Raw genomic sequence first — 16,564 nt, forward strand, 5'->3', positions numbered from 1 at the left:
GGTAAAGCATTTGTCACAAAGAAGAGGACACACACACACACACACATACACACACACACACACACACACAGGCATGCACACACAAAAGCAGCATGGGTTATTTGTTTTTTAATGTAAGAAACATATAATGAACAGCATAGTCCGTGGGTTTTGAGATTGGGGTTAGAGGGCATGCTAATGTGAAAAGGCCACGGAACAGCAGATACGCATGCTGGTCTCAGCTCTGTCATTCACTACTTCTCTTACAGAAAACACCTAGCCTTCTGAGACTCATTATAAAGCATGGATTGTTATCTGTGGTGGCCCCCATAGACTTTTGTGTTTGAATGCCTGGCTCATAGGGAGTGGCACTATTAGGTGTGGCCTTGTTGGAGGGAGTGTGTCACTGCGAAGGCAGGCTTTGAGGTCTTATAAGCCCAAGTCTGGCCAGTGTGATGGTCTCCTTTTGCTGTCTGCGAATCAAGATGTAGAACTCTCAGCTCCTTCTCCAGCACCGTGTCTGTCTACATGCTACCATGTCCCACCATGATGATGATGCAAGCCAGCCCCAACTAAATATTTTCCTTTATAAGAGTTGCCATGGTCATGGTGTCTCTTCACAGCAATAGAAACCCTGACTAAGACACCATCTACCTAGACCTGCCAATCTCACGGTAGGGGATATGTGCAAGTGCCCTGAGATATTTTCAGAGTTATATAACAACAAAATCAAATCAACTTGAAGTTCATAGGATGGTGCTCTTTTAATTTCCTCCCTTGGTTTGTTTGGTTTGGTTGAGACACAGTTTCTCTGTGTAGCCCTGGCTGTCCTGGAACTCACTTAGTAGACCATGCTGGCCTTGAACTCACAGAGATCCACCTGCCTCTGCCTCCTGAGTGCTGGGATTAAAGGCGAGTGTCATCACCGCCTGGCTCCTACCTTGGTTTTCAAGACAGGGTCTCATGTATCTAAGGCTGGCCTTGAACTTCTGATCATCCCTGCCTCCATCTCCAAAGTGCTATAATCATAGGTGAGTACCACCATACCTGACATTTCCTCATCTTCTTTATCATTTTCCTCTCCACATCAACTGCCCATCCCATCTTTCTTAAAGCTGCTGATGTGTGCAAGGGATGTCTGCCTCTAGGAACCAGTTCAGAGATTCCTCTATCTCCAGAGCTAAATATTCACTGAAAACACAGTTTAAGCTGTAGTTATAAAGTAATTCTTCACTTTCCTAGCTTTGGAATAAAAACCATTTGGTTTTTAAATATCTGTCTTTCTTCTTATTAGGTAACTTACTAATTAAGTAAAATGTAGCAAAGATTCTCCTGCGTACAAGATATTTTCTGAATATTTTCCCAATGGGTGTCATTTAACATTTCCATCAACTTCATGAACATGTGGCCCCTGATGAGATTTGGAGAAATAAGGCAGATGTCCATGAGTGGGTCTGCAAGTCCTGTCACTTCACTAGTTACAAGAGAAGCCAGTGATTTCTACATACACATCACATCTTCTCTGTGAGTTCTCCTGAGGGGATGTGTGTGTGTGTGTGTGTGTGTGTGTGTGTGTGTGTGTGCATGTGCATGGGGGCAAATGTGTGTGTCAGTGTACAGACCAGTGCACACACAACACCCAGAGGAGGGCATCAGAAGTCCTATCATTTTCAACCTTATTCCTTTGTGGCAAGGTCTCTCCCTGAGCCTGGAGCTTGCATTTTACAGCCAGGTTGACAGCCATCAAACACTAGTGAAGTTTCTGTCTCCACTCCCCACATCACTGGGGTTACAAGCACGAGCAGAACTAGCTCTGGCTTCTTCCATGTCCTGGGATCTGAACTCAGCTCTTCAGGGTTGTACAGCAAGTGCTCCTAACTACTAAGCCGCCAGCTTTCCAGCCCTGATAGCTGTACGGATTTCAAGCCACGCATCTAACCATCATGTCCCCTCTCCCCCAGCAAGCACTTCTGTTGCAGTGGTGGTGTATTTGTTCACAGCACCGATGAGAAACACACTGGACCATAAAGATGATCATTATTTTTCACGGCTCCTATGGCTTGGAAGGGTCTTTCCCTGGTGGTGTGGAGGCTCATGACCTCAGTATGGAGTCCCATTGTATCTATGACAGCAGATACCTGTGCTTAGCTGGAGGCAGAAAAAAATCTCTTTTATTGGCATGGAAGTCTTGAGGAGTGCTTACTTTAAGAATGGAATTGTCCTGTCTTGTATTTTTGGTATCATAGCCTTCCAGTAAACAGCGACGGGTGGTATTTCCTGATCCAGCAAACTCCGCCAGGTTTAGATCTGCAAAGCCCAGCTATGAAAAGAAAGAGAATCATATTAATAGACCATCTAGCAGGCTCAATCATATCTCCTTGAAATAGACATTCAACCGTTGAGTTTTCTCAAAGCTCTCAGTTCCTGTCGTCATACGACGACCTGCGTTGCCATTTGCTTTACACGGGTCCTTAGTTGCTTTTTAATAAAAATCGACTACTTATCTCATCTTTTACCATGGATTTGATGGGCTGTGCTGAATACATTTCTGTACGCGTTAAAGTAAACATAGGACTGTGATAGTAAAATTAAGGACTTTGAAAAGCAAAATCACTCGGAGTCACACCTACACCCCCATCGCCTGTGGGGAGAACGAGCGGTCCCGACTCTGACTCAGCCATTCTGGATCCGCCCTGTGCTGAGTTAGCCACGGGACGGCAGCTCCTGACAGGTTAGGTTCCCACTCTCCCCGCACTCACGAGAGGACTCAAGTGAGCCTCCTCGATTCTTGAGGAGGGGCACCTCTTCCTCTCTCCCTTCCTGCCAATCCTCCTTCAGCTGAGTCTCTTCGAGGAAGCTGCTTCCCTTGCTCAAGGTTCTGTCTCACACCTACCCTCCCTCTCTGCTCCTCCCCGGAAGTTCAGTTTAAACTTGTTCCTCTTCCACACTACTACCCAGAAATGCCATTTCCTGCCGGCATCAAAGCTGGCTCTAGTCATTCCTCCGATGCTGCTTAACCGGATTCCCTGTTCAAGTGTACCCCTCATCACTGCCATTTTAGCAGCCTACTCCCACCTAACTGTGTACAATTGCTGTGAACAAAAAAAGTGAATTAAGCACATCTCTATGAACATTAATAAACTGTATGATATGCTTCAAACATTGCTGAGGTTGTTGGCTTCAAGGCTTTTTTGTGTGTGTGTGTATAATGTATGTGTATGTATGTGTATGCACAGGTATGCACATCCAACAGCAATGTGCAGGGGTCAGAGGACAAGCTCAGGCTTTGGTCTTCCCCTTCCACCGTGCTAGAGGCAGGGCCTCTTTGTTATCGCCGCTGTACTATGCCAGGCTAGCTGGCCTGCAGGGATTCTCTCGTCTTCACGTCCGCGCTCACTGTAGCACAGAGATTCCCGGTTCACACATTCTGAGGCTCTAAACTCAGGTTTTTACACTTGTGCAGCCAGCTCTGTCCACATGAGCCATCTCTCTAGACCACTTTCAGGGGCATGCAAGAGGATGGCTTTAATTGCAGACTGGAGCATTATTTCAGTAGGGTTTTTAAAATTAATTATTAATTGTTTTGTTTTTACATCCCAATCACAGTTTTCCCTCCCTCTAATCCTCCCAGTCACCCCCTCTTCCCATCTCCTCCTCCACTTCTCTTCGGAAAAGGGCAGGCCTCCCATGGACATCAACCAAACATGGTGTGTCAAGTTGCAGCGAGACCAGGCACCTGCTCTCCTATTAAGGCTGGATGAGGCAACCTGGTAGGAGGAAAGGGTCCCCAAAGCAGGCAACAGAGTCAGAGACAGCCCTGCTCCTCCTATTTCAGTAGTTTTTAACTGGTAGGAAAGAATAAAGACAATGGCTCAGAGAATTATGTAAGCTCAATGTAGTAAGTCAGGCGCACAGCAAGACACAGGCAACCGCTGCCTGGTTTTCAGGGTCAGCCCGGTCTTCCTGCCTTCCAGTGGGGCAGCACAGGACGGAGGCCAGGGTAGGTCCATGCAGACATATCTGAGTGAGCATGTGAAGACACGTGTGACTTACGTAATCACTGTTATCAACACCTGCCATTCCACACACTCTCTCCCCTTTAATGCTCCGGTACTTCTTCCGGTCTCATCCCCCTGCTGATGGCCTGGCTGCCTTTCACTCAGGAAGTGAGGGCGGTCAAGAGCACCTAACTTCCATAAGCTCTCGCTGCCAGAGGCAGCCCCTCTCCCGCTGTGCCTGGGCCTAAACTAGACACCTGATGTTCAGTGTTGACCAAGAATAAGGTCATTACAGAAGGGAAGGGGATGATGGATTCCTGACCACATTCTTTATTAGTCAGTGGATTAACCAATTCTGGAGTAGCAATATCTCATATCTACTTGGTTTGTGCCATCAGTAAGCTATAACTTCATGAAAATCATGGAACATTCTCTAGTAGGGAGGCTAAGACAAAAAGGTAACAGCCCCTAACAAGCTCTCAGAATATTATGTTTTTTTTCTTAAAAAAAAAAGAAAGAGCTCCATTTATTTTTCTTATGTGTGTGGCCATTTTGTCTGCCTGTATGTCTGTGTACCATGAGCATGCAGGGCCCGAAGAGGCCAGAAGAGCGGTTGGGGTCCTCTGGAACGGGAGTTACAGAGTTACAGTCACATTTGTGTGCTAGAAAAGAACCTGGGTCCTTTGGAAGAACTGCCAGTGTTCCTCACCACTGAGCCATTCTCCAGCCCCCCAAAAGAATGTTGCAATACTTTATTGTCCCAATTATTCAACCTCCAATTTGCTTTACTTAAAATGAGTCAAGTCTGAGTAACAATTAAAAGCCTACAGACTACAGTAACAATGTTCTGAATTACAAAAAGAGTTAGAGAACATCTGCTTACCTTTGCATAAGCTTTACCACCTTTTAATTCCTGCAAATACAGAAAACACCATAAGGACACTGTATGACGAAGGGAGAATTTAAGATTAAATGTAAGTTACAGGATTCTAAAGTAGACATTTATATGCTAGTATATGTCACAGAAAATAAAAATAGGCCAATTTTAAATCCATCTATTCAAATCAATAACAACATCCTAAAAATTATCAAAATTTTTACTTTGCTTCCAATTTTATTTCTTTTGTCAGTTTTTGATATGGAATCTCTTCACATTGTGCAGACTGGCCTTGAGCTCCTGGAGCTCAAATATCTCGCCTCAGCTTCCCTCAGCCAGGGCTCTGGGCCACATTTTTGAGTTTAGGACAGGGCACATCTGTGAGGACTAAGTGTAAGCACTTAGAACAATGTGTGCCCACACTGTGAACTCGGTTTCCTTCTATTATCATGGACAAAATTCCGCGCTCTAAAACAGAAATGAAAAACATCTTTACTGAGAGAACTGTTGCTTATTTTTTGCAAGTCTGATACTGAAGCGCTATCTACCACTTCTACCTTGCAACAGTCTCCAGGGAGCTCTGTTATTACTTATGAACGCCGGCTGCTCTTTCCCTTTCCTGCCGCCATTTCTAGTCCATATGAATTATCAGAATGTCTTCTTCACTGGGTCACTTCACATCCCTTAACAGTGCCATTCTTAAACACAAGGAAAAGTCCTCGAGGTGTTCCTTTGTTCCTCAACATGATTATTTTCATTGCTGTTCCTCTATGGTCAAAATTCAAGACTTCTGATTGCTGGGGTCTGGGAGGAATGGAGGGAGGGGAAGCTGAGGTCCAGATGTAATGTATGAGAGAAGAACTGAAAAAAAAAAAAAACATTCAAAAGACATCAGCCTCTACCTGCTGCATTCTGTTCTACTCAACCTTCTCAAACTGGATTTGTCCTCATTTCCCCTCTCTAGTAGCTCAAGATTCCTAACGATCTTCATTTTGTTAAAGCTAAAAGCTCCTTGTCTCCATCTTAGCCTCTCATCCGTGTGTGATGGGCTTGCCCACTTACCTCCTTTCTCCCATCTCTTCCCTCTTTAGACCTTCCTGATGCCACATCTGCCTCGTTTCCCTTCTGCTTCCCTGGCTGCTGCTCCTCCCGTCTCCCCTCTCCTGCATCCACGTCTTGATTTAGCTTCTGCAGAAAGAATGCTAGCTGTACCTTAAGTATCTGCTCTTGCTGTCCATGTCATAGAATCCTGTACTTTTAGTTGGGTATCTGGTTGCCCCTAATAACGACCATCTCTGGTAATAGTCAAAACCACTACCCCCAAACCTAAGCATTTCTACTTTGAGATATTAAAGCCAACTTTTCCACCATAGCAGCAGCAGCATGGTCTTATAAAAGATCATGAGTCTCCTTATTAAAATCTGCCAATGAATCAGACATGGTGGTCTACCTATACTCTCTGCCCTTGGGAGGTAGAGGCAGGAAGATCATGAGGTCCCTCTCCCCAAAGCCAACTAACCAACCAACCAACCAACCAACCCAACCAACCAACCAGAAATGTGCTGGGGAGACACAGCTGGGTTGGAAAGAGTGCTTGTTGTAGAGTATGAGGCCTACATAGTTCAGATGCCCAGCACCATTTAGAAAGCTAGGTGTGGCCACATGTGCCTGTCACCCCAATACTGGGGTGGGAGCAAAGAGCAGAGATGTCTCCTCAACTTTCTAAGCCAATCGCTCTTTCCTAAATTATTCTCTGTTTCCCCATGGTTTTTTATGTGTGACATTTAAAGTTGAATTTGATAAACTCTGCTTTCTGTTACCCAATTCTCACCAGAGAGTAAGATGTAAGTGGTCTGAACTCGGTTCCAGTTCATTCATCTTCCCAGACTCCAGTATGTGGCACATGGATGGCACTAACAGATTTATTGATTGGTGACTGTGTCTAGGCAACAGGGTTCACTACCAAACTGGTCTTTATCAGATCTGTAGATAAAAATGGTGTCTATCTGTAGTTTTAATTTGCCTAAGACTGGGTATATTGTACGTCTGAAATACTTTCTTTTGGGGGGGGCAGATTGTCAGCTGTCACCTTCCCCTAAGTGCTGTTGACTCTTTTACACTGTGTAGAGGTGCTCTTTCTATATTCATCAGTTTTTTTTGACATGAGTCACAAGTAGCTTCCCCTAATTTGTGACTTTGCTTATGACTCCCGGGCCCCCCCCCCCTGCAATGGTCAACATGTTTAAATAGATGAGATCTCTGACCTTTCCTTTATACAATACTCAGGGAAGGTTACGTAGAACAGACTTGCATACTATGCTGCCTTGCATACTCAAGTACAAACAGAAGACCACTGGTGACTCACCAGCCTCTCTTCTGACATGTTAGAACCTACTGGCCACCCAACTATGGCCTTTCCGCTTGGTGTGGCCACACAACTAAGTTTTAACCAGAGGGATGTGTACAAAAGACACATGCACCCCTTTTGTATCATGTCTGTCCCTATGTTACCAGTCAAGAGAGAACAAGACTGGAGCTGCCCCCTTAGATCTAAAGATGGAACCATATGCTAAAGGTGGCGAAGCTACTCTCTTTATCTCAGGTTCTGAAGCAACTTCTATACCATTTTGTTTAAGCCTTTGACTTCTGGGGTCTGTTTTAGCAGTTTAACATACGTATTTTGTGCTGGTTAGTTTCTCAACTGGGGAAATACCTCCATCAGATTGCCCGTAGACAGGCCTATGGGGGCATTTTCTTGATTAATGATTGATGTATATGTGTATGTGTGTGTGTGTGTGTGGGAGGGCTATGGCTCAGCTCACTGCGGGGGGTGCCACCCTGGGCTGAGGTGTATAAGGAAGCAGGCTGAGCAAGCCACAGGGAGCAAACTTGTAAGCAGAGTTCCTCCATGGCTTCTGCTTCAGTTCCTGCCTCTAGTTCCCGCCCTGACTTCTCTTCACGCTGTACGCTGTAAGACTAAATAAACCCGTCCCTCCTCAAGTTGGTTTGGCCATGGTATTTATCACCGCAAAAGGAAGCGAACATGTCCTAATGAATATGCCAAAGCCCTATAAAATGAGAAAGGGTTGATTTGAGGTATGACCTAGTACAACTGGTACTTACGGTCTCTGGCAGCTTTACTAGAGTTTGAGATCATTTAATTCGTAGTCAGGCTTTACTCTAAGCTGGTTATATATTTTTCCCTTAAAATCCAAAGACTAGCTCACCGTCCTTCAAGCATCATGATTAGAACTCCATTCAGAAGGGTTTCAATGAAAGGGCGGCAGAGTCAGAGCAGCAAGGTGAAGTTGGCTTCTTTCGTCAGCTAATCTCTACATTCACGAAGAATCAGGGAATAACGCCTTATTTGGATGTAGAGATTTAAAGTCATGATTGCCTAAGGTCTGGCAGTCGGTAAGGGGCATGCTTGGGGCTCGAAGGCAGGCTGGTACAACTGCATGTCTGCCCTCGCTGTACCACACTTCCTCTGCAGAAGCCTCCACTCAGTTACGATTGCTCCAAACAACTATTTTCATAAAGTTTTAAAAACTGTAAGATCATTTCTGTACACATGTATTTGTTATATTCTGAGTGTATTAAGCAATATAAAAAAGGTTAGAATAAAGCCATGCACATCATACTGCTATCAATTCATTCAAAACATGGGATAACAAATCTAAGAATATAGCTTTTTAATCGGATACGGAAAGATGCAGGACCAGAGTGGGAAAGAGCGAAAAGACTTGCATTTCTCATCCTAAGTCTTTATCTTTGCCAACATATACATGTACTCTGATAACTTAAAATATATATATTTTTTTAATATATAAAGCTGGGCTGGGTAGCATGCCTGTAATCCCAATACTTGGGAGGGAGAGGCAAGGAGGATCATGAGTTTGAGACAAGTCCAGGCTACAGGTGAGTTCCAGGCTGGCTTGAGCTACAAAATGAGCCTGTTTCAGAAAGAATCAGGGGGAAACAGTGTATACAATGTAAAATGCACAGCTGGGTTTTTATTTTTCAAGGCAGGGTCATGTGTCATAGCCTAGACCGGTCCTAATTTGCCCCTGAAGTGGGGAGTGGGGAAAAAAAATAAAGTCCAGCTCCTAGCTGACTGGTTGGGGAGATACTGGCATTTGAAAGCTACCGGAAGAGGGACAGTCAGTTTTCTGTAATGATGCACCACACTCCAGGACCGGCCCCATTCCCCAGAGCAGGTGGCCAATAGAAACTGAACTGGATTGAAAAAATAAATGAAAAGAAACCTCAAAGTCAGGTGGGTAGGGCAGTGAGGGTGGAAAGGGAGCGTGTGTAGCAGTTGGGAGGAGTGTAAGTATGATCAAAATACATCGTACGAAATTTTCAGAGAATTTTATGAAAATATTATTTTAAAAAAGTTAAAAAAAGTAAAGAGTAGGAATTGATAAATGACAGGCTACAGACATGGACACTCCCAAACGACTCCAAATGCGGATAACACTCATATGTACAGTATTTCTGAGAGAAAGTTTTTTTTTTTTGATTCTTGAGTAACAACCTCAGGTTTGCCACCAGATTTTCCATAGACATGTAATTTATTGCTGTAAGCGTGGAGTTACAGCTCGACCGTTAAAGCAGATCTAAATAAAGTGAGTCAGTGACTGCAGCTAATTACGGTTTCTGAAAGAGGAGGAATAATAGGCTATTTTTATACCTTCCGTACAGACACTCTGTAGATACAAGGATCCAGGATGCCAGTGGAGGCACTGGCACTCATTTTGCACATAAATGAGAACTTCTTTCTCCAGCGAACACAGTTTGCTTGCACCACCTCCCTGGATAGGGAAAAAAACAAAAACCGAAAAGCCAATTAATTACTATGTGAAAAGCACTCTCAATTTCACTCACGTCTACAACACGAAGTTATATAGATGTCAGTATTTGCAGGCGCTGAGAGACGGCGCAGGGCGTAAAATGACCATTCCACAACACAGGACTGGGGTGTGGACCAAGTAAAAGTCAGGCGCCTGCCATCCCACCATTTGAGAGACAGGGACTCCCTGGAGTGAGCTGACTAGCCAAATTAGCCAAAACGGCAGGCTCTGGGTTCAGCTAGACAGCCTGACTCTACACATCAGGAACAGAGCATCTCAGGGTACCACGTGCCATCATGTTGGGCTTCCACACTGAGCATCTCAGGTGCCACGTGCCATCATGTTGGGCTTCCACACTCAAGCACACACAGGAATACATATCAATTCATCAAGCCAGTATTTGCAAGCAGTGGAACAGGAATAATTGGCCATTAGAAATGCAAAGTAGTTAATTTACCTGTCAATCAGTTTAAAGTGACTCTTCACCACTCATTCAATGTATATTACTTTCTGTGTGTTGGGTACACGTCTAAATGTTTAAAATACAAGATGAAGGGCAGCATTCCTAACCTTGTAGGACTAACCTTGTGCAAGAGACAGAAATACACACAAATACTCTTAAGTTTCTCTCTATTTTAGCAACATGAACTACCATTTCAGAGTTCACAACATGATGCTTTAATCTCACACCAACTCTAGAATGTAGCTGGCCTTTCCCTCAAGGCACATACCAGGAATTTAAGCACAGGAGGGGAGTTAAAACCACGGTTATTTAGGTGGTGAGTGCAGGTATCAGACGCAAGCCAAGCCCATTTAACTCTGAAGCCCTTCGTCCACAGCCCCGACTCTGCTGTTTTTCCAACAACTTTCCTCTTTCAAGTTTCCTGACTTTTGTACGAGTTGTTCTCTTTGCTGTTCTGTGTAGGTCCAAGGGACTTAGCCTTAGAAAGCAAACATAATTATTCTACTTCCAGAAGAAGAGAGACAATGGGGGGGTGGTGGTCATGAATGTGCAAAATGGATAAAGCAAAGAATGAATGTTCTCTAGATTTACTCATCAGTCCATTTAATAGAGGCAAGAGAGCATTTTTTTTAAAAGACAGGGTCTTATTATATAGTTCTGCTGGCTAGAACTATGTAGACAAGGTTGGCCTTGAATTCCAAGAGATCAACTCAACTTGCCTTCTAAGCACATCACATCTGGCCTCAATATTTGTATTAATTCTTGAGAATTTCATATGTACATATAAAATGTATATTGATCATATTCACTCCTCCCCCCGACCCGCTAATTCCTCCCACACCCATCTATTCCTACCTCCCAACTTCATGTCTTTTTTAAAAAAAATAACCAACTGAATCCAGTTTGTGCAGCTCATACACTCATGGGTGTAGGGTTCATCTTGAAGCACAAATGACCTACCAGGAACCATAGCCTTAAAGTAAACGAACACCCCATGTCCCAGAAGTGGCACCCCTGGCTCCTCGGGATCTTGAGTCTTTCCCCACTCCATGCTCGGATGTTGACTGGCTTGATTGTGCGCAGGCAAACAGAGCTGCTGGGAGCTCAAGATGGCAATCATCCTGTCAGACCAGAAACCGCTGTTTTCTGCCCAGCCCGCCCTGGCCTCTGACTTGCAATCTCCTCATCTCCCCACCCCTCCTCTGTGATGGTCCCCAGAGCACAGATGTGATGAGGCTGATTTTCTTAAGAAAGCACACAGCTGGATCACTTCTCTGGGGCAACAGAGACTGATGAGTGAGATCAACAATTTAGATAAAGGTTGGAGAAAGGACAAATAAGGTGAATGCAGTAGTGTGGCAACTTTTAGCTGCCTCTGCGAATAAACGAATGTGTATTAAGATCACTGAGTTTGGTTTTATAAATAAGCAAACTTTTAAAACGCCCAGAAAAAATCATGAAAATAATAATAAAAAAACAAACAAACACCCATAGGATTTTAAATTATTGTTTCCCTCTCAGCATCACTGGGTCCCAAGACTTGAAGGCATCAGCCATGTGCCTGGAGCTCCCAAGAAAGGCAGGCAGATATACTGGTGACCTGGGGCCTTCAGGAATTCGTGATTGTTCCTGTCACTAACACCACTAGTGCGGGATCAGCTATCAAGAACAATATTTTTTGTTTGGTTTGGTTTTTTCGAGACAGGGTTTCTCTGTATAGTTCTGCCTGTCCTGGAACTTGCTCTGTAGATCAGGTTGGTCTCGAACTTGAAGATCTGCCTACTTCTGCCTCCAGAGTGCTGGCACTAAAGGTGTGTGCCACCACCGCCCGAAAAATATTGTTCTAAATATTTTTTAAAAAGTATGCTAGTTTATTGTCCTTAGAAAATATAAACTTCTAGCTAAAGATAGCTTTAACTTTCTCTCTTAAACATCAATTTTTTAAAAGGCAACATCTCAGAGGAAGACAAAAACAAGTATTCAGGGACAGACAACTGGTAGTTAATTTAGCAACCAAAGAAATCTGAACCTGACACTGTTAACGTTGAAAGCCAAGAGTGGAATTTTTAATTGGTTCTGAAATAAAATGAAGGAAGGACCAAAGGTAGAGGGCCGATTGAAAGCTGTTTTAGAAGCGGCCAGACCCCGACTCCTGCAGGAAGCTCAGCTTTATGCTCCTGACAGGGCGGAGGGGGGGGGGGGGAGAAGATGACTCTCTGGCCTATGTGACCCCAGGGCAGGTCTCAGTGGCATGACAGAATAGTGAGCGGAGGAGAGGAAGATGAATGGGCACTGGCCCTTCTTCTCCAGCTAGCTCCGGCAATGCTGGAAACACGCATGAATTCATCGGAAAAATTCTAATGAGACTAAGGTGCCCAACAAAATGGTCCAAGCCATCTCAGCCTGTAGTAAAAACCCAAGATGCCAAGTACCCTCCATCTGCACAGAGCTTCACCAGCTTCAGAACTGCAGTTATATCTAGGCTGGCATGGTAGGAGAAGCTCTTACCAGGAAAAACAGATCAAAATGAACAGAAAAAAAAAAAAAAAAAAAAAGCAACTTCAACCAAACTTCCAGTTGGTGCTGGAAGAAGAGAAGTTTTCAAATGAAAACAAATTATGGGCTGGAGTGATGGCTCAACCCTCACAGTTGTCCTTTGCCATCCATTTTCACACTCAGGCACATGCATGCACACGCACACATGTACACGCACAAATACATGTAATAAGAAAAAGAAATCACATCGACTACACAGGACTAACATGGTATTTAAAACAACAACAAGATCACAGGCCCCTAAAACATGTTCATGGAAACCAAACTACTGGGCTGGGCCTTCCGTTTGTTGCTTTGGACTCCCTCTACCTCTCTCATAGCCCAGAGGCCAGCCTTCACAGACTGTACAACCAGGCTTCCTGCTGACTAGCTCTTACCCTGCAAAAGGAGCAGCATGGAGGGGAGGGGGAGGGGAAGGGCAGGAGCAGGGAGAAAAGACGAGACGTTCAATCTCCCGCATGTTCCCTTCTTAGGTGTATCAGAAACAGACAGATGTTGAGGACTGCAGTTTTCCCAAGGGCTTGGTATGTAGGCTTTGAACTATGAACATGTTAACCTTTGTTAAAATAAGAACTGGAAAACTGAGAATATTACTAAGTACTGAAAAATCTCAAAACGGAAGGAAGTTACACATGGGAGAGCCAGTACCGTGACCCGCGCCTGTAATCTTAATACTCAGAAGGAGACTGAAGGAGGAGGAACACAGCTGGACACCAATTTGGGCTAGACTCCAAGACCATCTTTAAAAGAAAAATATTTAACACTGAAAGCCATTATTTCTAATTGTTTTAAGTTTTCACCTGGTGAATATTCTTTGTTGTCTAATATACGAAAATCAAATAACCTCATTTGGGCCAACTTCCTGTCACTACCATCCATTTCTGAGTCAAATCAACTTCCAAAGAGAAGAGGCTTCCTTCGGGGTTTTGGTCTGGGACTGACTGGCTGGGTCGCTCTGGGTCTGGGGCCAGGCAGCCTAGTGTAGTGGGAGTGTGAGGTGGAGGAAAAGCCCCTCCCTTCACAGCTAGGAAGCAAACGGAAGGAACGGGCCAGGAATCCCTTTGGGAGCATGGTTCCTAATGACCCTAAGTACCCCCCATTTGGCTCCATCTTTTAAAGGTTCCATTACCTCCTAATAGCGCCACGCTGGGAACAAGCCTTTACCACATGAACATCTGGGTCCAAATTACAGTTGCACCTTAAAATGTTACTAAGCTAAATACTCTAGGAATTATGTCAGAAATAAAAACCAAAGCACGAGTACTACAAAGCCCCCAAACCTTGGTTTATGTTTTGTAGCTTTTTGTTTGTTTGTGAAATATCAGTAATTCCCCAACTAAACTAATTAGAAACACACACTAGTTTTATTTTAAAATCTAGTTTAAAACACCCTTACAAGGTGGCATCTTTATAATGATTTCATGTACCAAATCTCATATGTTATCATTTGCACAAACAGAGGGCAGCTTCGGCCTGAGTAACGAAATTAAAGACACCAAGTGCACTCTGCACGTACCTGTTGTCCTTAGAAAACAATTAAGTGGGAAGTATTTCATATTTATCTAGTTTATTTCATATTATCTAGTTTATCTAGAGGGTGGGAAACCAACAGGAAGTCTGGTAGACTTGGGAATAGCAATGTAAGTGTGGGCAGGGTTGTAGCATGTAAGGAATGGGTTTTAATAAAGATATTAGATCTTCCAGAGGAAAATATGCTTCTCATTTCCACCTCTACCTGCTGACTTTCCCTTTAGTGAAAATGTCCACAGCAGTTGCTGAGTGCTTTCAATACACCAGAGCCTACACACCATAAACACTGTAGCACAATAGTAAAGGAACAGAGAGAAACTGTCCAACTACCAATTCCTGCCCATCACTTTCTAACTATCCAGAAATTAATTCCTTTCCTGCATCTAGCATCACTATCCTAATTCAGATTCTTAGCATCTTTTCCTTGGATTATTTTAAGAGCCTCCTTAATGGTCCCTGCTTAAATCTGCTTCCCCCAGGTCTCTACCTGAGAGTGTGGTTCACACCTGTAATCCAAGGATTTGGGAAACCAAGGCAGGGAAAAAACAAAACAAAAAACTTAAGTGAGTTTGTTTGAGGATAGCCTGGGCTACAGAGACCCTGTCTCAAAAACAAACAAACAAACAACAAAAACAAAAAAAAAAACCCCAAACCCTAAAACCCCTAAAACAAAAAAAAGTGTATTTGTGTTCCTAAGGCGATTACTCAGATTTTTCTCTGGTAATCTTTCCCGTGTACACACAGACCTTGGGAAAAAGCTGTCCAAACTAAACAAATCCAAAAAGCTGCAGTTAGTGTGTGACATTTGTTATACTGATGGGTTACCACGGAAACCCACGCAAACTCCTTGGCAACTGAGACAAAAGTCACATTAGTAACTGCTTTCTGTTAGGTGAGTCATTAACTTCCTATGAGTTTGACGGTTGCTCAACCACTGTCTAGAGAGAGCGCAAAGGAATGTGATTTGTGTGGACACTGTGGAAAACCAAACATTTCAAAGATAACACGATAAAGCTGCTGAAATGAACATGGAATAAGTAGAGGACTCAGAAGAAGAGAAGGCTGCTATGGCCATTGTTTATATTTCAAAGAATCAGAGGAAATCGGGAATGTTGTTGAAAACTCCAACATAAACTGGAATGGAAGTGGATGGAGCCAATCTTTGTGACTAAATATTATTCTAATGTCATCATTATTTTCCAGTAACCAGCAAATGTGGACTCTAGGCACATGTTTAGAATGGCTCCGTGTCCTGATTATTGAAGACATTTTACACCTTTCAGCAACAGTGATAGAAAACGAAGAGCTAATGAGGAATGTCAGCAGTTGGTCAGGTAGTACAGCTGGAGGTTAGCCGCTTACCCACCGTTGGTTTGTGTGGATTCAAACCCCACCTCAGTCAGCTGCCAGCTGTCCTCTGGCACATTCTCCAGTTGCTCATATCTACAGTGCTTTCTCTGAGATCCGTACCTACCCCCCAATGGGAACTCAGGGAAACCAAATACATTATTACACGCTGTTCCAAACAACGCCTGGGGTACAGTGTAGCTCGATAATAAATGTTAGAGGCTGTCATTTTCAAAGATACATGTACTTCTAAGTCCACTCAAATTTGCCTGCCGAAGTGAAATAATGGCCAAGTTTATAGAGATTTCTTTTCTTGATTTAATGACGATCTATCTATTTTAAAAGACACATAGATTCTGACAAAGAAGGAACTTTTGTGAACCAGGTATTTTAAGACTGTGAGGATCAGTTAGATCTGTAAAACTGACTTTTAATTGCAACACTACAGATCCACGGATCTGTCAACTCCAGCAGCATTTTTTTGGCTTGAGTAAATGCATGGCAGTAACAGCATCAGAAAAACGGAACAGAAGGAGGTCTAGCTTTATTTACTCATTCACTGATTCATTTTACTAGTGGGTGAGGCAGGGAGGGAGACAACAGCCCAGTCCTAGAGTCTCCTTCTTGGAAACACTGGGTAGGCAGACAGGTACCTAGAGAGAACTCAGGAGAAAGGACTGGAATCATGAACGCGAGTCTTCACCATGGGAGAGGACGAGGCCATCTGGGGAGAGTGGCGAAGGAGGAAGGGCCGAGGATAGCCTGCAAGCCCCCAATATCAGAGCAGGGGAGAGGCAGGGGAGGCCACGGAGTGTCTACAGGAGGGGAAGGGGCACTCGAGCGCCAGCAAAGGCAACCGGAAGCTGCTTTAAGAAGCTCTGCTCAGCAATGTCAAATGTGGCCGAGAGGTCAGATGAGACAGAGGGCGAAAAGGAGCCACCCATAAGGCTGGCGACTGAAG

At 44.0% G+C, this 16,564-nt stretch overlaps 1 protein-coding gene across 1 annotated transcript in view; it reads right to left on the reverse strand.

Moving 5' to 3' along the window:
* Window positions 1–16,564, reverse strand: part of Fam102b (family with sequence similarity 102 member B) — a 54,174-nt gene that overhangs the window by 21,126 nt on the left and 16,484 nt on the right. Inside the window, exons 2-4 of the mRNA XM_028879330.2 lie at window positions 9,548–9,668; window positions 4,861–4,890; window positions 2,183–2,299 (exon numbers count right to left, since the gene is read on the reverse strand). Coding sequence (XP_028735163.1) covers window positions 2,183–2,299; window positions 4,861–4,890; window positions 9,548–9,668 — 268 coding nt within the window. The remainder of the gene's footprint in view (window positions 1–2,182; window positions 2,300–4,860; window positions 4,891–9,547; window positions 9,669–16,564) is intronic.

Source organism: Peromyscus leucopus, chromosome 6 (genome assembly GCF_004664715.2).
Source record: "Peromyscus leucopus breed LL Stock chromosome 6, UCI_PerLeu_2.1, whole genome shotgun sequence".
NCBI lineage: Eukaryota > Metazoa > Chordata > Mammalia > Rodentia > Cricetidae > Peromyscus > Peromyscus leucopus.